This window comes from Acipenser ruthenus, chromosome 4, assembly GCF_902713425.1.
Source record: "Acipenser ruthenus chromosome 4, fAciRut3.2 maternal haplotype, whole genome shotgun sequence".
Taxonomy (NCBI): Eukaryota; Metazoa; Chordata; class Actinopteri; order Acipenseriformes; family Acipenseridae; genus Acipenser; species Acipenser ruthenus.
The window spans coordinates 69,699,908-69,725,835 of record NC_081192.1 but is presented as its reverse complement, the minus strand read 5'-3'; the positions used below and the strand labels follow the sequence as shown (position 1 = coordinate 69,725,835).

At 38.3% G+C, this 25,928-nt stretch overlaps 2 protein-coding genes across 2 annotated transcripts; one reads left to right on the top strand and one right to left on the bottom strand.

Moving 5' to 3' along the window:
* Positions 1–8,130: 8,130 nt before the first annotated feature.
* Positions 8,131–21,079, bottom strand: tdp2b (tyrosyl-DNA phosphodiesterase 2b). Its single transcript, XM_033999112.3, has 7 exons — positions 20,760–21,079; positions 16,970–17,085; positions 15,193–15,375; positions 12,321–12,412; positions 11,744–11,862; positions 11,235–11,405; positions 8,131–8,987 (listed from the first exon to the last, which is right to left on the bottom strand). The coding sequence occupies exons 1-7, from the start codon at positions 20,904–20,906 to the stop codon at positions 8,706–8,708; spliced, it is 1,110 nt and encodes a 369-aa protein (XP_033855003.3). The 5' UTR covers positions 20,907–21,079; the 3' UTR covers positions 8,131–8,705.
* Positions 21,080–21,392: 313 nt separating this feature from the next.
* On the top strand, positions 21,393–25,649 carry acot13 (acyl-CoA thioesterase 13). The gene is made up of 3 exons (XM_034000967.3): positions 21,393–21,614; positions 23,964–24,148; positions 25,064–25,649. Exons 1-3 carry the CDS (start codon positions 21,531–21,533, stop codon positions 25,218–25,220), a joined length of 426 nt encoding a protein of 141 aa, XP_033856858.3. The 5' UTR covers positions 21,393–21,530; the 3' UTR covers positions 25,221–25,649.
* The last annotated feature ends 279 nt before the right edge of the window (positions 25,650–25,928 follow it).

Below are 25,928 nucleotides of genomic sequence, written 5' to 3'. Positions count from 1 at the left end.
CGTTTCGCTGCAGAATGCCTTGATAGTCTTGAGATTTCATTGTGCCCTGCACAGATTCAAGGCACCCTGTGCCAGGCGCAGCAAAGCAGCCCCAAAACATAACCGAGCCTCCTCCATGTTTCACTGTAGGTATGGTGTTCTTTTCTTTGAAAGCTTCATTTTTTCGTCTGTGAACATAGAGCTGATGTGACTTGCCAAAAAGCTCCAGTTTTGACTCATCTGTCCAAAGGACATTCTCCCAGAAGGATTGTGGCTTGTCAATATGCATTTTAGCAAATTCCAGGCTGGCTTTTTTATGTTTTTCTTTCAAAAGTGGAGTCCTCCTGGGTCTTCTTCCATGGAGCCCACTTTCACTCAAAAAGCGACGGATGGTGCGATCAGAAACTGACGTACCTTCACCTTGGAGTTCAGCTTGTATCTCTTTGGCAGTTATCCTTGGTTCTTTTTCTACCATTCGCACTATCCTTCTGTTCAATCTGGGGTCGATTTTCCTCTTGCGGCCGGGCCCAGGGAGGTTAGCTATAGTTCCATGGACCTTAAACTTCTTAATAATATTTGCAACTGTTGTCACAGGAACATCAAGCTGCTTGGAGGTGGTCTTGTAGCCTTTACCTTTACCATGCTTGTCTATTATTTTCTTTCTGATCTCCTTAGACGACTCTCTCCTTTGCTTTCTCTGGTCCATGTTCAGTGTGGTGCACACAATGATACCAAACAGCACAGTGACTACTTTTCTCCATTTAAATAGGCTGAATGACTGATTACAAGATTGGAGACATGTGTGATACTAATTAAAGAAACTAATTAGTTTGAAATATCACTATAATCCAATTATTTATTATCTTTTCTAAGGGGTACCAACAAATGTGTCCAGGCCATTTTAGAATATCTTTGTAGAATAAGCAATAATTCATCTCTTTTCACAGCTTCTTTGCTTTATTCTATGACTTACCAAAGGCATGCAAGTATACATGATAAAATAGCTTTTAATTTAATCACTTTTCAGGAGGAATGAAGCATTATTTCAATGAGCTGTAAGGGTACCAACAAATGAGCACGTCTGTATATATATATGCCTAGAAATAGCGGCTGTGCACATATTTGCTAAACAGGGCCCTCTCCGTTTTAAAATAATGCCTCATCATTTTAGCCATTTCATGGAAAGTTTATGCCTATCTTCATCTCCAGAGTGTGCCAATGGCAAATGTGAGACACTAAAGTAGTCATTTTCTTGGAAAATGACGAGCATCCTATTAGATTATATGTTTATTTACGCGTCTATGGTATGACAGTAAGGAGGACCCCAAGGGCGTCCTTCACAGTGCCATTTAATGTCCCAGCCACACCATTTATAAATTAACCATGTTATTTATAAATTAACCATCTTGAAAATAAATTAACCATATGTTCGGAAATTAACTATCTTGAAAATAAATTAACCATAGTGTTTGTAAATTAATAATCTTAAAAATAAATTAACCATACCGTTTATAAAATTAACCAATTAATTATTTCCTGAACGGCACTCATACTTCAGCTTCGTGTAAATGCTGTGTGCGCACAACCAAGCAATTTACAGACACTTGCAGATTTGTATTTTCAGTGCATGTCATACTGCATTTTTCACAGAAGTAAAGGAAGCATCTAATCAAATGTGTTTTACATCCATTTCCAAGATTTCACTGACTTTATTCAAATTCATGATTTTCACGATTTACGTGACCTCCGTGACTCTGACAAAATCATAGCCTTGGGTATAAGGCCTCGTCCATCCCCTTTTGTATGTCAAACTTACATATGCACCTGTTAAAACAGTAGACATGTCACTGATAGCTTTTTTAATTTTTTTAATTTGCAGCTGAGGAGCGGGCTGCTTGATTAAATTAATGCCAATACTACATAACAGGTTTTTTATATCATTCGGAGTCTTATTGTAAATGGTCTAGCTGCAATCAAAATACAAGATGTGATTAGACGCCAGGAAGCAGCAGACTTTGTTGTACATATACAATATTGTGTTTGAAAAGATGCAAGGATAACGTTACTAATCCCACTAAAGTACTAAGTGAATCCAGCGTCAGTATCAATCAATCAATATTTATTTTATATAGTGTCTTTCATAGTGGACCACCATCATAAAGCGCTTTACAAGATGCAGTAACAAGGAAATCCATAATACTTTAAATACAGAGAAATGCATAATACATGATATACAGTAAAAAAAAAAAAAAAAAAAAAAAAAAAAAAAAAGAAATGCATAATACATGATAGTAACATAATACATTAGATAGTAGCAGCAACACAGCAGCTAATAGCAGATATCAGGCTTAAAGAGCATGGAAAGCAAGAGAGAACAGGTGGGTCTTGAGAGTTGATTTAAAGCAAGCGACGGTGGGAGTATGTGATAGAGAGAGAAAGGATCGATGCTGTAAATCTCCCTCCCGATTAGAAAGGGCGCTGTGTAAGGGGGAAGGTACGCTGCCTCCTAGATCTACCACCTCGGTGGTAGGTGGAAACCGGAAGGTGACCATATTAGGAGGGGCGCGTAGCTGCAAGTACTCAGGACGATTCCAGTGCAGTCAGCTGCGGGGCAGCCCTCTATTGGAGAAACCAGGCGACGCTTTGACTGCAGGGAGGAGTTTGCTGGGTACAAAGGGGAAGCAGCTACGTCAAAACCTCCCCTTGCGCTGAGTTAAAAAGCGATCGGCCGGAGCCGGTGTTTGTTTTTTGTGATTACGTGTTTTGTGTTTGTGTGTCAACAGAGGAGCAGGAGGACGGGAGGCTGTATTATTATTATTATTATTTATTTCTTAGCAGACGCCCTTATCCAGGGCGACTTACAATCGTAAGCAAAAACATTTCAAGCGTTACAATACAAGTAATACAATAAGAGCAAGAAATACAATAAAACAAGTAAAGTACAAGTTTGACAAACCACAATTCAATAATACAGCAGGTAATAGTGATAGTTACATCAGGATATGATTAAATAGTGATAGTTACATCAGGATGTGATTAAATACAAAGTACTACAGGTTAAAAACTTGGCAGATTACAGTATTCTGAAGTACAGGATTAAATGCAGTAAAATAGGGGCTGATAAGAGCAAAATAAAGCACATTTACATGAAGGGTGATAGTGTCCCAGGATACAAACAGAGGAGTTCTACAGGTGCTCTTTGAAGAGGTGAGTCTTAAGGAGGCGCCGGAATGTGGTCAGGGACTGGGCAGTCCTGACATCTGTAGGAAGGTCATTCCACCACTGCGGAGCAAGGGTGGAGAAGGAGCGGGCTTTGGAGGCAGGGGAGCGTAGCGGTGGTAGAGCTAGTCTTCTAGTGCAGGCGGAGCGGAGAGGTCGAGTGGGGGTGTAGGGAGAGATGAGGGTCTGGAGGTAGCTGGGTGCAGACTGGTCAAGGCATCTGTAGGCTAGTACAAGAGTCTTGAACTGGATGCGAGCAGTGATCGGGAGCCAGTGGAGCGAGCGGAGTAGTGGAGTAGCGTGGGCGAAGCGAGGCAGAGAGAACACTAGGCGGGCAGCAGAGTTCTGGATGAGCTGGAGCGGACGGGTGGCGGACGCAGGGAGGCCAGCCAGGAGGGAGTTGCAGTAGTCTAGGCGGGAGAGTACCAGGGCCTGGACCAGGAGCTGGGTAGCATAGTTGGTGAGGAAGGGTCGGATTCTACCAGCGAGCCAGCACTTACCCCAGAGCACGCCCCTCATCGCACAGCACTTCACAGCACAGCGCACGCACCACAAACCCTGGAAAAGAAGAGCACATTTTCGTGCACGAAAATGCAACTGTGGTTATTGGAGTGTGTTTTTGTTGCTTTTGTTTTGGCTGGATGTTGCTGAGTTTTGTTTATTTATTATTAGTATTATTATTATTACTTATTATTACTTATTTTTCCAAGTGGATTTATTTTATGATCTTTTTGTTTGTTAATTATTAAAACCTTTTTGTTTTTGGGAGAATTCAGTCTGGACATTCACTTTCTACAGCACCACACCATTCACCGTGTCACAGAGTATCACGCACCAAAGCTGGGTGATGAGTTCCAAAGTGTCGGAGCCATGAAGCTAAACGAGGGTTCTCCAAGTGTGGTGCACTTTTGCTTGGGGATAACAAGCAGTCCAGAGTCGGAAGACCTTAGCTCGCGGGCAGTGACAAAGCGGGTCAGCAAGTTGAGGAGGTACCTGTGTGATGAAGGGCATTGTAGGTGAGTAGGAGAGTTTTGAAAGTAATATTGAACTTTACAGGTAGCCAGTGGAGCTGGGCAAGACGGGGGGGGGGGGTGATGTGATCACGTTTTTAACATCTGGTAAGGATCCTGGCAGCGACATTCCGAACGCTGCAGTCAGTTTATGGTGCGTGCCGGGAGACCACCATATAGAGAGTTGCAGTAGTCGAGTCAAGAGGAGACAAATGCATGGCAAAGTATCTCCGCATCCGGGAGGGAAAGGTAGGTACGGACTTTTGGAGATGTTTCGAAGATGGTAGAAGGAAGATTTGACCATGAAGGAGATGTGGGCATCAAAGGAGAGGTTGCTGTCACTAAGTACACCAAGGCTTTGTACTGTGGGGGAAGGCAGCAGCAGACAGTTTCCGAGCTTCAGGGCAGATTTATTTAGATTCTTAAGTTGAGTTTTAGGTCCTACTAGAAGGAGTTCAGATTTGCTAGTGTTCAGCTGAAGAAAATTGGCAGACATCCAGGCCTTGATGTCTTGAATGCAAGCCGAGAGCCGGTCCATGGCAGAGGGGCTTCCAGGGTCAAGTTTTAAGTAGAGCTGGGTGTCATCAGCATAGGAGTGAAACATGAGGCTGTGTTGGCGGATGAGGTGACCCAAGGGAAGCATGTAGATGTTGAAGAGAAGGGGCCCAAGAACAGATCCTTGGGGGGCATCACAAGTGACTAGGTTTTCAACACCACTGCACCACTGCATCCAGCATAGAAAACAGACTGCATGCGTCCGGATAGGTAATAGGACATCCAGGAGAGACAGGTTCCGGAGATCCCAGGATACTTCTGAAGGCGGTCAAGAAGAATACCATGATCTAAGGTATCTAAAGCAGCTGTTAGATCAAGGAGGACAAGCACAGAGGGAGCACCAGCATCAGCAGGAGATCATTCACAATCCGGAGCAAAGCAGTTTCAGTACTGTGATGCGGCTGGATGCCAGCCTGTAGAGATTCAAGCAGATTGTTATCCGTGAGATGTTTCGTCAGCTGACTGGCTACAGCCCTTTCGAGAGTTTTGGAGAGAAAAGGAAGATTGGACAGAAATTAGATAAGTCAGCCTGGTCAAGGGAGGGTTTTTTGGGTACCGGTGTAACTTGGGCAAGCTAAGGGCAGCAGGTACCGAACCAGAGTCCAGGGACAGGTTGAGAGAGTGCATTATGGACGGAGCAAGACCAGAAGCACAAGGTTATTCGGCCTGGGGTCCAGGGGGCATGTGGCAGTAGCTGATTTCAACAGTAAGCCTGAGACATCAGCAATGGAGAGAGGAGAGGAAGAGGAGGGGCAGCCAGAAGAGCATCAAGGTGGTCAAGTAGGAAACTGGGTTTGTGGTGGGAGAGCATAGAATAGATGTTGTCAGTTTTGTTCCGAAAGAAAGAGGAGAAATCACAGCAGGAGGATGAACGGGAGATTGATATGTCGGTGGCTGGATGTAGGATTTGGTCAATGGTCTTAAAGAGAACATTGGGTTTACCATGTCCCATAGTTATGATTTCAGAGAAGTACTTCACCCTGGCCGCGGCGAGCGTACGCCTGTATCTCGTGAGATGGTCGGTCCAGATCTCTCTGTTAATCGTTAGTCCAGATGACCTCCACTTGCGCTCAAGCTTGCGGCAGGCAGACAAGCAGTCAAAGTTCGAGGGTGTACCATGGGCCGTTTCCATCTTTCTTGATGGTTCTGGTTGTAAGCAGGGCAACGGTGTCGATGATATGAGTAAGAGTGGCATTGTAGAGGGTCACTGCATCATCAACTGAGGATGGGAGAGTACCAGTTAGAGGGGATGAAGAGACACATTCCAAGAGTTTCAGAGGATTCAGCAGATTCTTGGGATGGAAGGAGATAACAGTATCAATAGTGGAGGAGGGAGCAGGGAGATTATATATTAGCAGTGATTAAGAAATGGTCAGAGAGAGATATCTGAGATAGAGATTGGACATATCAAGGCCCCTGGTGATGAGCAGATTCAAGGTGTGTCCTTGGGTGAGTGGACTTTGACAGATTGAGAGAGTCCAAGACAGTCCAGAAGCATAGAAGTGAGTCACTAGGGGGAGGAAGGCAAGTCAACATGAATGTTGAAGTCACATAGGAGTAGGATTTTGTCAGTAGAATTGCAGATGAGGGAGAGGAATTCCAAAAACTCAGCAATAAAAGCAGAGTTGTTCTTAGGTGGACGGTAGATAACAAAAAGGGTGAGGGACATGGGAGAGGGGAGCTTGATGGCAAAATGCTCAAATGAAGAAAAGACAGGAAAAGAAAGAACTGGGGAAGCGAGCACAGAATTTGCATTAACAGCAGTGCCCTCGCCCCGGCCAGTGAGGCGACGTTTGTCAAAGAGGGAATAGCCATTTGGGGTGGCTAGATATAGAGAGTGCATGTTGTTTACAGAGTGCCAGGTTTCAGCTAGACAGAGAAGATCAAGATTGGTATCGGTTACAAGTTCACTGAGAAGCAGAGATTTGTTAGTCAAAAGAGTGACAATTGAAAAAGGAGATTTTCAGGTTTGTAGCAAGCAGCGTATGGGGAGAAGGATTTAGTAAGGGTATGTGCAGCAGGTACTTACCAGTGTTCATTCTGGGAGTGGAGAATGAGTGAACCCACTTTATCCAGGGGATCCAGACGTTAGGTGTCAAAGTAGGAATGAAACCTCTAGAAGCCATTGTCTACCTGTCCTCGCTCTGACTGCCACAGCTCAGACTGCCCTTGGACGTGTGGCCCTTAGACGGCTGGCGTTCTAAGACATTGATTTCACCAGCGGTTGGAAACACACGCGTCTGTGCAGTGCACTCACGAACTGAATACACGCAATTAGGTATTAATTATCTTTCGCGTTTATATTTGCAAATGTTACACATTTGTATCACTGTAGCTGCCGGTGTGGTGCCAGTAATTCAGATTGTATCCTCCCTTATTTCAACAGGTATCGCTCTCATCTTAATTATCCTAACTTTTTTCCCCCCCGAAGGTTGGTATGAGGGACGTCTTCATGGAAGGTTTTGAGGTACTATTCAGCACAGACATAGTTTAGATGGAAGCTGTCGGGTGCTGCTGCGGGCACCAAAATAAAACTACAGCAAATCAACATGCCTGCATTTCTGATTTAAAAATAATAAAAAAAACGGTTTCCTATATGAGACAATTTCTGCAAATGTCTGCAGAATTGTGAATTCTGTAATCATTTCTGTGATCGCAGAATTGGGGAATCCTGGTAGGATTGGTGATTAAACCAGTTATGATTAAAAAATAGTTTAATGTTGGATGTAAAGATGTACACAAAATAAAATTAAAGTAGGCGAGTTAAAATGTTCTTATTATGTACTGTTTCAAATATGCTAATATGCTGTCAATTAAATATAGTTCAATATTGAACACTTGATTTGGTATGTTTGATGTGTATAAATAAGGGTTAAATTAACGTTTGGGGAGGGGGGCCCACAATAAGGTCCTGCACCGGGGCCCATCTTCCTCTTCCTCCGCCACTGAACACAGCCCAACACAAAGGAATTCTAAATTACTATTTTTACATGCAGGCTGGTTACCCCAAAACTACTTTAACATGGCAAGAAGTATCCCACTAGTATTGTGTCATTAAAATACTGCAATTGACAATTATCCTGTGTTAACATGCCTTTTAAAATTTTTGAGACTTAGTACATCAACTGTTCGAAGAATTAAACAGAAATCTTAAGCAACACATCATCAGTACATTTTAGTATTTATATACTTTACACTGTCATGTTCATTTGTGTGTTTTTTGTGTGTTTGAACTATAGTCTAAACAAATAACGTCAACACTAAAATTTGTTTGTTTCATTTAAAAAAAATTTTTTACAGTGTAGGTGTTTTGAATAGTCTGTCACAGTGTACAATAGAGGTATTCAGATAAAGGCAGGACAAATAGTAAAGTGAACATTTTGGTTTAATGATTAAACAGAACATTACATATTTACAATACAACAAAGTGAAGGTTGATCCCAGGCACTGAGACTCAACACCATTACTAGGGTGGACTGCACTGGACTGCTATGAGAGGAAAAGAGGTCTAATGAAAGCATGTATCTGCTCTACAGAAAGCTGAGATGAGATGGAAGCAAAAGAGGCATATAAGTGTGGAGGTACATATATGCTTGTCTTGCCAAGGATCATTGCTCTACACCTCTTACATTTCCCTGGCATGTCCAGGAACCTGTCAAGTCACCCTATATACAAAGGCGGATTTGTTCTAAGCTGGTATCAACCAACATTAGGACAGTATAAAATGCTAAAAATATGCTGTAAAGTGCATTAATTCAAATTTCTAGGAATGAAAATATAAAAGCGGGTCTAAACAGGTACAATAGATTAACAATCATGTCAAACTTCAAAGACATTTATTTTCTGGTATTTCAAAGTAATTTTTAAAGGCATAATTATGTATACTGACATAACACATAAAAGCAACTTTATTTTTATACACTTAAAATTACATTTTTCGCTTTATAATACAACCCTAAAATCACAGTAGATCCCCCAGTGATCACTGGGGAATTTGCCACAGTCTAGCTTTTCTAGTCCTATGAGGTCCATGTTCTGTGGAATGATCTGACCCCCACCTTTCGATGCTCGAAAGAATACACGATCAAAGCGCATCCTGCTAACGTAGTTTACCTGCAGGTTGTGGTTTGTTTTCGTATCCCAGGTATATCTGCAGTGCTCAGGTTTTCCAAGGTACTCCCAAATATCACACACGTTGCTGGGTAAACCTCCAATTTTAGCAACCTGTGAAGAAATAAATATATATTACATGCATATACCCTCATCCTCCAGGAAATGTTAAGAGTGGGGCTTTGTGGTTTTAACCAACTTCGACACCATGCTTATATACCTTGGTCGTCCTAAAAAGATAATCCTCTCCATTTCAATAAACAAAGTATTTTAATTTTACTCCCAAAAATGCCTGCAATGTTATCATGACTGTAGGGGAGGCCAACATACCTAAAAAATATATCATATTTCAGATGTTCAAGACTATACATATATATATTACAATATTTGAACAATCTGATCAAGGTTTGTTTTTCTTTCTTTTATTTTTTAATACGTATTTTGCCAAAAACTCACGTTTGTCATCAGTATCAAGTTTTAGTCTTACATCTAACCAGCACACCAGATAAGGTTCTGAGTCATTGAGTAATTTAGATACTATCAGCATGATTTTCAAAAGGGGCAAAATAAGAACCAGGTCGCAAAATGATTTTTAACGTCTGATTAATGTAACCACGTCACTTGATTTATATTGTTAAAGCGTCAACAAGTAAAAGACTCTTAACGACACTTCATTTTAAATCAATGCACATTGTTGAACCTGTGTACGTGGATCACTACTCATTAACCTGTGGTGGAGGTTTATTTTGCAAGCTACATGCTGTTGATTTGTATGTTATTCACATATTACTTTATGTTGAATATTACTTTGTTTGATTACTAATCGCATGTGTTTATGGTACAAAAAAAAAGTGGTAGCAGCAGCACACTATCGGTTTGTTAATCCAGTAGCTGACAAATATAGGGTTTGTTACAGTATAATCCAACATTACCTTGACGTCATGAGTACTTTCAATAAATACTGCACATACTTAATGCTAACTTATGCGGTATGCATTAACTACAGCCTTACATTTTAATTAATGTACAAAAACTTGATCTTGCAAGAAAAACTTTACTTTCAATATTTTCCACCTGAAAAAAATCCAGTAATGTCTTTTTCGCAGCCATTTAGTCCTGCCTTAATAATATTATAGTCTGGGAAGTTGCTACTCTCGATGTAGTTATCTAGCACTGTGTTCACCGAGTCTCCTCCCACTAGTACAAGGCTGTTGCAGTTGTTCTAGTTTTCTATAAACGTTACTGTCTCACTCTTTTTGTGCTCTCCCTTTACTAGTCGCCTGATAACGCTCCCAGAAAATTTAAAAACAAACAAACAAAAAAAAAAGTAAAAAAATATGTTTAAAACTGTACCAATACTGCAATAATGCAAATAAAAAAACAATACTATTGCATTCTGTATTGATCACCTTGCATCAGCAATATAAATTGAATATTGTATTTATTACATAAATTTACCTTCCAAAGTTTCAGTTGACAGATAGGTAGATTGGTAGGTTAGGTAAAGGCATTTCTATGATCCATTCTCTAGCTATCGCATGCAGTATATTCACAATTGACCACTGAGACACTGGGAACCAACGAAGTACAAGAAGCTTGATCACATACGAACTCAAGCTGTGCAGAAAAATTGCTAAGAGTATTCTTTACACATACATATAAATATTCATATTTTTATCTGAAGAGTTGCATGTAACAACGTTACCACACGTACTGAAAATTCTGTCAGATGCAGAACGTGTTGCTGGTTTGAACAAATACTTCTGTGCAAGTTTGCAGAGTCTGTGCATTTTAGGGTGTTGCTGTTAAAGCCAGGCTTGGGGTCAATTCCGAATGTGTTGGTAAACTTCAATTCAATTCAACAATTGGAATTTGAATTGAAAATATCTTCAGGATACAGAATTGGAATTTGAATTGGAATGAAAGGAAATAGAATTTAATCCATGAAATTCCACTCATTTTAAAAAGGTTGAATGCCACATTTATTTTATACATCACTATAAACAATACTGATTGCAACAGCATTAATATATACTTTCAAATACTGTATCTTAAGCATGGCTCAAAGCTTTCAAAACTTAGTTTTTTGCTTTTTTTGTAACGAGATGTTTAAGAGCTATAATAGTCGTTAATTATTTGTTTTTCTTTATTCATCCGTTATTGAACCCTTTAGTTTTTCACTCCTATGTTGATATATGCCACTCAAGTCCATGGTGATACAAAAACTGTTACTGCAGAAACAGTAAAGTTCCAGTTCAGACATCACAGCAAATATTATTACAGCTTACTGCAGCAAGCATGTGTTTGTTTGATTAAGGTTATAATGGAAACATAGTAAGTAAAGACTGAAGTTAAGCTAACCTCTTGGTCCCTCAGGTTGGTGTCACCTCCAAATATCACTATAGATGTCTCAGGTGCTTCTTTGATTTTTGTCAATACTGTCTTCAGTTGGTTAATTCTTTCGCCTGAATGGTTTTTAGTGCTTTCCAAATGGGATGTCATTAAGTGCAACTCAATGCCACAAAAACTGGCCTGTGAATATAACAAATACAGGTCAAGTTAAATATTTAATGTCAAACATGATTAAATTGAACACCATTTATTTGCAACTTTGTAAAAGGGAATTACAGCTAAACTACTTTAATATATTAAGGCAGGATCTCAATAAAACATATATTGATACTCAACAAAGCAGACTTGGTCTTATTGACTAACATTCACTCTAGGCATTAAAGCCTTGTAAATTAGCCACCTGTGCCACCTGCCCTGTAAAAATGGGAACTTTAAATGGCAAAGACATCTTCTAACAACAGGCTGTTTTTAATTCCAGAAAGGCATATGCATTGTTTGCATTTACAATGTTGCCCTACCTGCACGGTTAGCAGATTCCTCATCATTGACGTAGAAGGGAAAGGAATTATTTCTGTCTTTAGGAGTTTAACTCGAGACTTCTTCAACATTACTGCAGTAAAATAGCAATCCTCATTTCCTACAAAAAGGAACCACAAAAAAAACAGTGTCATGTTCAGGCTCTTTAAAGAACAACTTGGTATGGCTCAAAAATACTCCAGTTACGTCAGCTAAGGGATTCATAAAAATGTACAGCACACCTGTAGCCTCACAAGGACTCAAACATGGCCCCCAGTATAAAAGAAATACCACATTTGTTCAATGTGGATGTGATGACTGAAACAATACAGTTTCTGAACACAGGTGAATGCACAATAGCGCAGAAGATTAGATAGATAGATAGATAGATATGACAGACAGACAGACTTGAATAATTGCAGCACCACTTGTGTATGTTTTGTTCTGTATTGTTTTCCAGCTGTAATTCTCTTTGACTTCAAAAAAGCCTAATCCACCAACTGAAATCATTATTACTTCTTATTACCATTTTATTACCATTATTACCATTTTTTCTAAAAGTATGCTGAATAGGTTTACCTTCAACGATTGTGTAACTGACTGCTCTTTTTTTCAGATAGGACAAATACGGCGGTACAACTTCTTGAAGAAACACCACATCGGGGCTATACCTAAAAGAAGAAATTGGAAAAACTTTAGCAAACAATGAAATATCATGTTCATATCTACTTATACACTATTGTGAAAGAGAATAGGCACAGTGTTTGTGTTCTAACCAAGTGTAGGAAAAATTGCTAAAAATATAGATAATTTAAATATAAGTTAATGACTGGTCCTTATGAACAAATGCGAGTCCACAGCTGGGCCGGGGAGGGGGTCGCCTTGGCAAGTCCGTCTGAAATGTAACTGAAAAAAAATAAAAAAATAAAATACCCTTACTCAGTTTTACAGACGTGCGTGTTATATGAAATTAACAAGAAAACTGTTTTGGTTTATTTTTGCCAGTCTCGTCTTTTTCATCTATATAAAGCTTGTTTGAACAATCAATCTGAAAACAAAATTTGGGGGCGGGACTGTGATGCCTCATTTTCTCATAAAACTACTTTGAACTGTCTTTCATTGGATGAATTAATCTTATGACCATCACCTTAGGTGATAATAATACGGAAAGTTTTACAGCGGTCCGCCATCAATATTTATTTCCGAGTACTTAAATTGCCCAAAGTAAACAGAGAGAGAATGACACCGTTTAAAACGCTACTGCCCCCTGCCTGTCAGTTCTCCTTTTTTCAGATTTTTTCTCCTTTGTTTTGGTTTCTCAATTAAAATGGAGAAATGTGTTAATTGTTAAATTAGTAACTGCTGATTCTTATTATGGATTGTTATTTTAAATGCGATTCAAATGTGATTGAATGTGTTTGATCAGGAACAGGGGTGTTTTTTTAACTAGATAAGTCAGCTATTGAAAGCGTTACACTTTTTACAGGCTATTAATATTATTTGTTTATTTAGCAGACGCCTTTATCCAAGGCGACTTACAGAGACTAGGGTGTGGAACTATGCATCAGCTGCAGTCACTTACAATTACGTCTCACCCGAAAGACGGAGCACAAGGAGGTTAAGTGACTTGCTCAGGGTCACACAATGAGTCAGTTGCTGAGGTGGGATTTGAACCGGGGACCTCGTGGTTACAAGCCCTTTTATTTAACCACTGGAGCAAAAAACATTACGTTAAACAAAATATACAAATAACTAATGGTGCAATCGGCACCCTAATTTCGTATTCGACTATCGTATCGGCATTTGTCAACGATAATCGATGCATTGACGTTTTATTTTTCAAAATAAAGAACAAACAGTAGTTTAACAGAAGATCCAATAACTAAAAACACTGTTGTGCATAATAGTTAAACAAAAAGGCACAACTTGTATTCAAATTAGAACACTTATTAAAAAAGAAATAGAAAGGACCTGAGTTTTTAAAAACTGGAAAGAATGTGCACACGTCCACATCAGATGTCCCTTTAAATGCCGCGGTTATACTCATACCTAAAACCGCCGCAGGCAGTCATTATGACGGTTACATTTTAAACATCAACATTAAAATCAAAGACAAACTATCGGATACAACTCAAAGGTTTTAGTCAAGCACATCGTATCAAACATCTGCACAGCGTAAACGTTGTATTTAAATTAAAGCACTACTTCAAAAAATCAAAAAACTATAATAAAAACATTTCAAAATAAACTAGTGTGTAAACAGGTACATACAAAACAGTAAAAACGAATGTATTTTGTAATTTAAAACGAATGTAACATGTTTTCTCTGTGTGTGTCACTCGGTGTAGAACTGAATCCAGCTTGAGCTGCTGCAGCCTGCTGCTTTGCAGTTTTCTGATCGAAATGTTTCTGATGAAGCGCTGTGGCTAGCTTCAAGATGAAATCTCTCCTACTGATATTTTCCCCGGTGCATTCCTTGTACAAAACGAAGGAATTGGTGGCTGGCAGGTCCAGTAGAGAACAGGCCTGTATATTTAAAAAGAAAAAAAAAGAATATTGTAAAGGGCAGTCAATGCTCCCACCACGGCAGTCATTTTGACAGTTTTCACTTTTAAAATTTTAAATTACTCTGCAGATGTGAAAGATATGCGGTTGTCCGTTCTTCACTTTTACATTTTAATACATGTATTAAATACCCTGACGGTGTTTGAATATAACCTATAATATTCAATTTTTTTTAAATATACAAGCCTGTTGTTCTCTACTGGACCTGGCAGCCACCAATTCCTTCGTTTTGTACATGGAATGCACCAGGGAAAATATCAGGAGAGGTCATCTTGAACAGCGCTTTGGCAAAAACATTTCGATCAGAAAACTGCAAAGCAGCAGGCTGCTGCAGCTCACCCTGGATTCAGTGCTGTACCGAGTGACACACGCAGAGAAAATATTTGTTACTTTAGTTTTAAATTAACAAATACATTCGTTTTTACAGTTTTGCATGCACATGTACCTATTTATTTTATTACAGTTTTTCATTTTAAGTAATGCTTAGTTAGAAAATAAACGGGGTTCTAATTTGATCAGTAACATTTCAAAAACTATGTTTGTTAACTATCCTCATGTGTGATTTATCAGGTTGATCCATCTCGTAAAATGACAAGTTGTAAGAAGTCATTTCTGAATTTCGTTTTCTACAAGGTCTAGTTCAAATTTGCTTCTGAAAGTGGTCCGAAATGCCTCAGAATGCATCTGAGAGCATGTACAACCCCAGAGCTTTGGGTAGCCTATGCAGACCCCTCGTCAAAAGGTTTTGCCCCAGGAGTTTCAGTCAAAATGACCATTGATCACTTTCACCCATGCATGTCCCATAAATTGTTATTTTCAAAGAAGAGTTACTACTTTGTACTTTGCTATCCTTTGTAAACAATAATGTGACACATACAGGACTTACAGTGCTATGTATGAACATATCCCCCTGGCACGTTCAAGTGGGTTTGTAATGTCAAGTCCATCGATGTTCCAGGTCAATACTGAAAACCTGCTGTTATCCTCTGGCTCGGTCTGGACTTTAGAACCACCACCCTCAACTGTACTACTACTTCCACTGGCTGGCTCTTCTTCAGTCAGGTCAATACTGTAGATCAAAAAGAAATTCCTTTTAAATCAGATGATGTTCAAAGCAACAACAACTTCTGTGCTGGGCCTAATACTGGATTTCAAAAATGGTATACTGTAATATTCAGTAAATTATTCACACAAATGCATTTAGGAATCAATACAAAATGAGGAGATTTTGATTTTCAAAACAAGAGATGTTTAGAGGCTTCATTCCTGTTGACTAAAACGGGTATGGTGGTTCCCCAACTACAGGAAAAGTGACATTGCTGAGTAGTTTTACTGGACAGAAGGTCCAAGCTTATATGGCTTAAAATTAAAGAAAGACAAATACATTTTACAAAGCTTTTGTTCCAGTGCTTAATGTGTACAAAGTGGAATGCATTAGCATTGATATGCCCTATTTGGAAGAACTTACAATATGGCATTGTAGCAGGGCGATTGCCCTGCACGTGTGTATTTAGTGTGGATATTATTTGTATGGGGAAATGGGTTTATTGTGTGTCGTTTTGGAGTTGATTTGTTTAATTGAATTATTGTTTTACAGACGGGCGCTTGATTGAGACTTGCTGCCTGCTAGGCTTGGTTGAGGGGAAGGGCAGCAGGTGATTGGCTGGGCTGGACCTCAATCAGCAGGTGGGCGGGTCTTGATCGAGTGTCCGTCAGCTTCAAAAGCATCCGTGGGAGATGGTTCGAGGCGACTGCAACGCCATGCCAGAGGGGAGCGGCGTATACTCGGGAGGAGAGGGTCTGCTCTGCAGGAACGACAGCTACGCAACCCTGAGACTGCAAGCGGTGCTTGTGAAGGCAATGCCCAGCCAAGGCCGTATGAAGCAGCACGAGTCGTTGTATGAATACCGGCTCGTGAGTAGGTTAGTTAGGGGATTGTGATCCCATGTGATGTATAGCGAGGGTTACGTAGTGTAGCCGGTTCCTGGAGCGAGACGCCTCGTTTTAAGGCTAGCGCTCGCCCACTGGGGCACCTTTTATTTGTAGTTTTTGTACTGTGTTTTATTTTGCCTTTTGTACAGCTTGCTGTATGTGTCCTCTGTGCGTTACCATGGCTGGTAACGTCACATGACCACCTTTACTTTCTTTTCTGTTTTTGTTAATAAATCCTGCGTGCCTGTGCCGGCGTTTCAACTCCACCCCCAGTTGTCTCTCTGTTTTGCTAAACAGAGACTACCCATGCAAGTGACGAAAGACCCGGTCATAGGCATTAATAATAATAATAATAATAATAATAATAATAATAATAATAATAATAATAATAATAATAATAATTTAACTTCTGCCTGAAACTAAGTTGTAGCCTAAGTTTAGTTTTCTTGTATTGTACTTTGAAAGTCTTAGCAAATATATGTCAAGATATAGATAGATAGATAGATAGATAGATAGATAGATAGATAGATAGATAGATAGATAGATAAAATAATGTCTGCCTAAATACTGGGCTGAATAACCGAGCATCACATGGCAACATAAAATGAAAATTATTTGTCATAAGTTAAGCATGATGATTGATTGTAAGTTACTGATCTATAACCCATTTGTTACCCCACTGTCGTCCATTTAAACACATTCAGTACAGTAAAATATAAAGTGGTCCTCACCAAACGAGAGGCTCTGATCCGCACTTCATATTGCTTTTCTTGTTCGAATCCAGCTCTGGGGATATATCACAAGGGATTGTCTCAACGTCAGCTTCAAAAAAAGAATGTACTGCCCTCTAAGGATGGAAAAGAAGAAGTTAGAAGAGATGTGTCCAGTGCCATACTGAATCTTAAAGAATAAGTAGTGGTGTTACAAAAAATATACCATTATACGTCCCCACATTTTGCTACAACAATTTAATTAACGTACCTGTAATTTCTCTTTTCATTGTTAACATCCTGACAACTTTCTACACTTACAACTGGAGTCTGTTTCAAAGCTGTTTTCAAAATGGCCACTCTAGTGCACTGGGGTTTGAGATCTGTCCTCTAAATCACATAACAAGTGCTCTGACTTTTCTGTTCTGTACCGCATCATGATTTCCATTACACGACAGTAGATGTTAAAACTTCATGCTGATTTGAACTCGGCTCTCGCCAAGATAAGCACCAACTAAGGCTTAGCTTTACAGTAAACTAATGTGATCCATATGTGTCTACATCAATTCGCGTTTCCTTCCATATGATGATGTAGTTATCCTTCTGTCTGGTGTTAATTGCTGCTCGTCATGGATTGTTATTGTTGTGCTACGTGTTGGACAATAATCCTTACACTATCAGATTTAGGGGGGCGGCAAACAATTACAAAATGAAAACAAGAAATCAGCATTGTGCACGAAGCACCGCTCCTGTGATGTTTAGCTCCAGGGTAACTGGCATCACACTGAAGAATCCTATCCAAACATGCTCTTTCGCATAGTATGGAGTGATCAAAGGTAAATTGCATTTGTTTGATCTATTATGCCGTTCTACAGAGAAAATTGCTTTATGGAGACCCGAAGTTTCAAGAAGTAATTTATTGTTTATTTTACTTATACTGAAAACTAACTGCGTTTTACAAATGCAATGTGCTCTGAGTGTACTGAAACGAATGTTGTTTAAACAAAAGTCAAATCCAATAATCCAATAATTGCCTTTAATGTATTTGTGGCATGCTGTTTTTATTCCGATGAGGAGACTCCCCGAGCCTGTTTCTTGCAAACGGACGTAGTAGTGTAGTTCTCAGCAATTCTCCATGTGGTCCACACAGGGTATTTTGTTATCATAGGGATGCAGTACAGTATACTGTAGCTGTGCAAACATTTTAACATTCTGCATATTTTTACAATAATTCTCACAACTGATACTGTCTTTGGCTTTATGGTGTATATTATAAATGTGTGTAATTGAAATATTTTATCAGTGTTTTCATAGTGTTTTGGTATTTTGTACTGCAGTGAAGTTCAGTGGGCGGTCAACATGTTTATTAGGCTTCATAAAGTGAAAGATCCTGAAAAGGTCAAGAAGGAGGTCAATTTGATTTGGTGTCAAATTTCGATGACCCGCCTCAGTCACGTTTATGACATCTCATGTGAGGTGAGGGGAGTCAGGAAATATACCCACATGACTTTCCTGATGAAAAACTAATGGCACTTTGTTGCACAAACCATTAGAGCCAGGGTCAACTGTATATATTAAGATTGCTTACACTTCCATGGTAACATTCCTACATAGAGTGAATAGGTATACTGCAAACACTATTTGATCTCCAAACTTTATTACCTAACTATCGCCAACATAACATATCCAATGTTCAGTCCTTGGTATGCAGTGCACACAGGCAGCATGCATATACACCTCATTTAATACAATTATTATATATATTCTATCCATCTGTTTAAATGGGGAACACAATCACATGAAAATAATGCAGTTTCCATTAGCTTAAATCTGCATATTGTTTTAGCTCAATGTTAAGGTCTGGAGCAACTTATGAACACAACTAACGGTTCTGAAATGTATATATTTAAAGCAAGCATACACCAGTAACCTATTCAATACTTTCTTGCTTCACATTTTACTGCTATCAGTGTAATATTGAAAAATGAAAAAAGAAAAAACTGGCACATGCTAGAAGACTTGAAATACAGGCGTACCATTTTCTGACCTTACACGGGTCATGTTCTGGTGCGCATACCACATTCTGACGATGTACCACTTTCTGGCCCTGTTTACAGTATATATTTTGTTTAGCTGTAAAGAAAAACGTGTATGTATATAGTGTAATTGAGGGGTTAATTAATAACTGCATTTGGTGTGTGTGTGAAACAGTAAACTACGACACAAAAATGTAGCGAATGAGATCTGGTGCTAGCGGAACAAATGAACCCACTGTGTAATATTCGTTGTCTGCTTTTTACAACGTACCACCTCCCGCTGTAAATCCTTCTCAATTTTGCGTGCAGCTTCGTAGCCAGTTTCAAAGCCACGATTCTGCCTCAGTGCGCCAGAAATACGCAGTTGACAAGTCAGTGTGTTAAGCTGCATGAAGTATGTGCATAAATCATGCAAGTGCGCTCTGTAGCACTGGCAACTAGTAATAAAGTGTCAATAAGCGATGTGCAGTTGCTAATACTGTATCAGAATCTCATTAACATTAAAGTCTATGGGACGGGATTGGTTCCTGGGAAAACGCTATTAATAACCTAAAGTTGTCTTATCAGGGTTGCTAATAACCGGAATCTACTGTAAATGTATTTCAATACAGTCAACACTTGGATATCAGTTACCCAGATAAACGCCAGTCACGTTTTACCGCCCTTGTATTCAGAATAAACTCACTTGGCCAACTGTGCGCCGCCCCCTGGGAGCTCCCGTCCAGACTATAGGGCGCAAACTCTACGCGAGTGCTTTTACTGTATGCGCCACTTGGGAGCTCCCATTCACCCCAAGATATTTTAAAGTGTTTCTTTGAAAACTGTTTTCAGCATTCTTGTTTTTTTTTTGTATAATATTAAATACGTACATATATGGTGTTATAATCATAAAAAGTACCAATATAGTTTACCACAAATATAAATTTCAATATTTACTAACCCTGAGAATACAACATCCTTTTTAAAACTTTATGACATGTTCTTATCCAAACTGTACTGTTATCATGAAATAACAACATTTTTAATCCAAATGAAAACAGCAGAAGTATTCCACCATTAAACAATTATATCAGAATGTCGCTTCCTTATAACCTTTTAATTTGGGGGCAGTTTATCAAGTGCCTAATCCAAATTCCTGTTTATCCTGCCCTCGTTATTTACAGTGCTCAGTCACATAACTCTCTTCTAGTTTGGCGTATTATACATATTCCATTAGCATCCCCTTTCAGTTGTCAGGTGTTTATGATTGCATGTACTGCAGACTTTGTGTTCCCTGAAAAAAACGGACAAGGGTTGCAACGGGCCAAAAATGAAATAATCAGTTATGCGTCACACACGTTTAACAATCACTGAGTCTTAACTTTTTAAGTCCAAATTTTATAGTGTTGGATATGAGTGCTGACTGTAGAACTACACTTTCGTGGATGAATCCGTTTTAATCCCGAGGTCTGATCCACAAATTAGCACAGTGCATTTTTACACTGCAATTTGGTATTCAATTGGTAAAAGTCTGGGATTAACTGGAGGTGATCCTCATATAGTACCGTACTAGGAAGTACTGCACGTAGTACGCTGTTTACCCCAGATCCGTACTAAATTCAAAAGTGCATTGCAATTGACCCTGCCTGTTTACCCAATAGATTGTTAACTTTACTGTACAATTATTTAAATTGATTACCCCCCCCCCCCCCCCCAAAAAAACAACAAAACAAAACAAAAAAAACATGTATTTTTAAATATTATTTAAGTGGAAATGCAACTAGCAAAGCACATACTTCTATATCCCAGTCGTTTTCAGCGAGGTATCCTTGTGCCACAGCATTATCTGTGCTCGTTATGGAGGCAAATTCATCGCACATGCGGTTCCTCTCTTCCACCACAGCCAATTCCGATTGCTGCATTTGGTCTTCAGTATCTTCCATTTGTTTTGTTAACTTTAGTTAAAATGTAATAATAAAAACAGTATCTAACTTTTCCCTTCTGATTCCTGAAACCGAACCAAACCAAAAGTCAGCAGCAACAAGATGACGTGTTTCTACAGTGTGTCCCTCTCAATTGGAGCCGAGTTGACACTCTACGTCCACGAGCAGTGTAAAGGATCTTTGGACCTAGACTTTCATTACTGCTCTTTAAATGTATTGACATTTAGTGCCAATACTAACTTTATTAGTCACATACTAATATATGTGTGCTAGATTTACTGGTTGTTTTATAAAATGTTATAATGACTAGCTTTGGAATAATAGGCAGGCTTGCCACAGAAAGGCCGCTTTAAATTATATATAAATATAGTAAAGTGCTTTATATTGACTATATTATTTATTACAGATAAACCATGCAGTTTATGCTTGTTTTCCAAAAGTTGTAATGTTTGATCCCAAAGCGGAACCAAATTTTCAAACAGTGGTTGCATTAAGTATTAAAAAGACAGTGGGCTCTGCGATTTGAAGGTTGATATAGATGTTCGGTATTTTGAAGAAAGCTTTGCAGTATCGGTTTTAATTGTTTATTTTGATAATAATAATAATTTACATCACATTTACATCATGGGTGCCAAGTCTCTAAACTGTCTTAAACAGTTAATGAGAGCGATGGTTGATTGTCCTGGCTTTGATCGAGTATTAAGTAAGGTAATGAAGACTGAGAAATCATTTTTAAATGTTTATATTGGGTTATTGTGGTATATATTGGTATATTTGTCTGGTATACAGTATGACGACGTGTTTTGTACGTGTATGCTGTTTTTAGGTGATTCATAATGTATTATATGAATTGTTAAATGTACAGGATGTATACCATTTTCCTCAGGATGTACAGCCTGTGCTGTTACTAACTAACTACTTTACCGTATATATTTTAACCGCGTGGAATTTAGAACCTAGACGAGTTCACGTTCACTTAACAAAGTTTTTGTTAGCTAACTTTAGCCACGGTGCAGACCTTGTGATTTTTATATATGTGATCCATCCTGTGAATGCCCCTCCCCGAATCCTGCGAGACCGCATACACCCTCTAATTATAGAACAATATTGTTGGCTACAATGTTTTTTTTTCATTAAATCCTATTACATTCTAAAGTTTCTTACAGGATTTAATAGGATAATACAAATGTTATAGGAATAATTTTAAAGTTGCTATATGATCCAATAGAAATTATTTCAATTTCTGAAGCATTCCTATAAAATTTCCTATAGGATTTTTTCACCAGGGTTACATTTTAATGTATAATTAAATATGTATATTTATTATCCGTAATGGCTCAGAGACGCAGAACGTTAACATAATCAAAGTTATACTGATTAATAATTTATAAACTCTCCTAAAACTTGGTTTTAAATGTCAGTATTTTATACCATATACAGTATATGTATGGATATAATGACAGACCTGCGATTCCCAGTACAAAATATTCTTGAATTAGCTGTCTTCTGTCTGTCACAGCTGTCTTGTCAGCTTGTCTGTCATAACACACACGTGGATGTGTGTGTATATATATATATATATATATATATATATATATATATATATATATATATATATATAATAGTTTGCCCTCGCAGCATCCCGATTCACAAAACGGCACTGATTTAATTTTAATCAATTAATCTCTAAAACTAAACATTCTTAACATTCCCATGAAGTTTATTTTTGGTAGTTTAAGGTACGTGTTTCTTCAGTGGGAGTTTCGATCTATATCACTGACCAAGCCCTCTGAAATATCCTCACTTCTAATTGGCTACCGGGCAGCGATGACGTCACGACTTAATGATAAACTAACAAAGTATTGTCTTAAGTACGTGTCAACTGAAATAATAGTGCTTAGTTATAAACTAGTAACAACTAAGGATTTAGTAGAGATTTTACGTTCCAATTTAGGAATGAACTTGCATAGCTGGTGCAACCCAGCCCAGGTGATTATATTGTAACACAGCATCTGTGTCACCATATAATCACATGTACTTCTTGACACATATGCTGTGTCACAGTGGAATCACCTGTATGTGTTGACACAGAAGCTGTGATAAGAATCACCAAGTTATTTCTGATACCATGTAGGTAAAAGTGTGGTAACTATGAAAAACAATGGGATACGCATCATTGTGAACAGTGCCTTCACAGTATTAATGATTTGAAATATGCTGCTGTTACAGAAAATGCTGTATCATGTCAATTTATAATCCTGACAAATACAGTAAAATCATCACTCCCTGATCTATTTATCTGGCTTTTAAAAATGTCCGATCCCCGCTTCTGAATTATGATAGCCGAGTGCTAGGTTCTAACTTCCACACGGTTATATTTTAAAACTGTAAAAAGTTACTTTCATGGTTTCAGGCATTAAAAAGTATTAACTTGGGTATTGTCGCAGGGCGTCTTACCTGTGCTGTTCTGTATGATTCTCCTTTAATTTTGCAGTCAGCAGTGTTGTTTAAAATAGAGGTTCAGTGTACTGACTTGATGTGACCAGTCTGCAAGGCTTTTAAATTGTTGAATTGGTTTTCCACCTTCAGTCACTCAGTCTTTCTTATGTAGCGCTTTTCGTTCTAAATCATTTCAAAGCATTTTACAGATAAAAAGAAAATAACTTCAAACATGAATAAAATATACAAAACAATTTAGAGAAATAGTAAAAAAAAAATATGATAAAATACCCCTTTAAATTACATACCTTAAAATAGTTAGTCATTTTAATTCTTGCTGTAAAAAGCAGTGACAAAAATAAGAAACATAGGATGATAAATTGTCCCTTTTAAAATACATATGCTAAATTATAAAAATGTTTTAATGTTACTTTAAAAGCAGCAAGAGATGGTGCCTCCCTTAAAAATCATGGCATTTCATTCCACCATTAGTTGGTTACGGAACAATGCCCTGCTTCTTGCAAATATCTGTTTTTTTTACTCTGGCTTCTATTTCATTACTGAAACAATCGAATATTTTATATACAGTGACTTCAGTACTTTTATTTGTATATTTAGGTGGATCTTGTTTCAGCTAGCCCTGGAAAGGTGGTTTGTGAACTGAAAGTGGAAGAGGAGCACACAAACCGTGGAGGCACGCTGCATGGGGGCTTGACTGCAACCCTGGTAGATGTGATTTCAACAACAGCATTGCTGTACACAGAGCGTGGAGCCCCAGGTGTCAGTGTGGACATGAATATAACGTGAGCACTTTTCACACCACTTTCAATGGACAGCTTAAGCATGTTTATCTTGTAATGTGCAGTAGTTTTAGCTGTTTTAGCTGCAGTCAGACCACATGACATACATCAAAGGTACCAGGCGGCATTAATTTATCTTAAACATTGTATTTGAAATGTTTGCATTTGAATAAACGCAGAATAAACGAAAAATATTCCCAGAACCATCTTTTATTCATTTTAAATTACCTATACATTTGGGGGAAACTATGATTATGAATGGGAGCTTCACAGAAAGTAATATGCTGGGTGGAAATAAACAGTTGAAATAAGTAGAACAAAAGCTACAGATTGAGCCAACAATTTATTTATTTATTTATTTATTTATTTATTGATTGATTGATTGTAAGTAAATTAACTTCTTAAAGGGTTTGGTTGGGTCTCGGAAAGTATTTCAATTCAGAAGAAAATGTTTTTAAAATTGTACATTTTAGCCATTTTGCTTATTCCAGTGTATAGCCACAAGGCATGTTGCTGGTGCACTGCTGTGGAATCAAGAGGCTAAACATGCAAATCAGTCACTTGACTTGCAGACACATTTCCACCTAGAATAAAAAGGGGAAAGAAGGCAATTGTGGTTTGGCTGTTTTCTCATAATTGTTATTCTAATACAAAACCATTGTTATAAAATAACTAAGAAACCTTTATAAAAACACAATCTACTGCCATATAACTTGCATCATTTTTTTTTTATTTAATCCATAACTATAGAAACACTGTGATAATATATGTAGTAATACTAAAATAAACTTTGGTGGCAAACATCAGTGTCTTGAAGACTAGTTGAAACATTTGTCATCAGAGTTTTAGTCATACTATATAATTTTAAATGTAAGTACAATTTGCTTCACTGTGGTTTTTATTTGTACCATTTACCAGGTACATGAATGCAGCAAAGATCGGTGAAGATGTTCTTATTACGGCACAGGTTCTGAAACAAGGCAAAACTCTTGCTTTTACTACTGTAGATGTGACCAGCAAAGCTACTGGAAAACTCATTGCTCAAGGACGACATACAAAGCACCTAGGAAACTAATATGGGCAGCAGTGTGGCGTAGTGGTTAGGGCTCTGGACTCTTGACCAGAGGGTTGTGGGTTCAGTCCCTGGTAGGGGACACTGCTGCTGTACCCTTGAGCAAGGTACTTTACCTAAATTGCTCCAGTAAAAACCCAACTGTATAAATGGGTAATTGTATGAAAAAAAATAATGTGATATCTTGTAACAATTGTAAGTCGCCCTGGATAAGGGCGTCTGCTAAGAAATAAAAATAAATAAATAAATAAATAATATGCCAATGGCTCATTCAATTAAAACATAACATTTGTTATACCGATAAAGCATCAGATCTTTTACAATACGGCTGTAAATATCAAAGGAATCAATTAATGTGTATATTTCTGCAATATCTGCTAGCCTGAATGTAAAGTCTAAATTCTTAAAAACAAATAAAAATACAAAAACTTGTCAGTATGAAAGTGTTACTTATGTTCTTGTGTGTCTGCCAAGAAACTTTTGGCAAAGGAAATGTTCACATTTTTACTTTGTATCCTGTCTCCTGGGTAACTACAAGACTTCTGCATTTTATACTGTTCTTACTTAAAAATGGTGTATTCATCAAAATATATCATTGATGTCATCAGGGATGGCCCTGCCAAACAGAAGAAAATGTATATTAGTTATCCTCCTAAGGGCTAAATTTAAGGGATAATGGCACTGGTGTGGTGTTACAAGGTTATGATGGAA

Excerpts from the sequence above, each read along its gene's own strand:
- tdp2b (XM_033999112.3), bottom strand. The coding sequence starts at position 20,906 with ATGGAAGATACTGAAGACCAAATGCAGCAATCGGAATTGGCTGTGGTG. Across the intron at positions 17,086-20,759 it reads AAAACGACTGGGATATAGAA|AGGGCAGTACATTCTTTTTT; the intron begins GTATGTGCTTTG and ends TTCCATCCTTAG. Across the intron at positions 11,406-11,743 it reads GGAATCTGCTAACCGTGCAG|GCCAGTTTTTGTGGCATTGA; the intron begins GTAGGGCAACAT and ends TTATATTCACAG.
- acot13 (XM_034000967.3), top strand. The coding sequence starts at position 21,531 with ATGGGTGCCAAGTCTCTAAACTGTCTTAAACAGTTAATGAGAGCGATG. Across the intron at positions 21,615-23,963 it reads TTGATCGAGTATTAAGTAAG|GTGGATCTTGTTTCAGCTAG; the intron begins GTAATGAAGACT and ends TTGTATATTTAG. Across the intron at positions 24,149-25,063 it reads AGTGTGGACATGAATATAAC|GTACATGAATGCAGCAAAGA; the intron begins GTGAGCACTTTT and ends ACCATTTACCAG.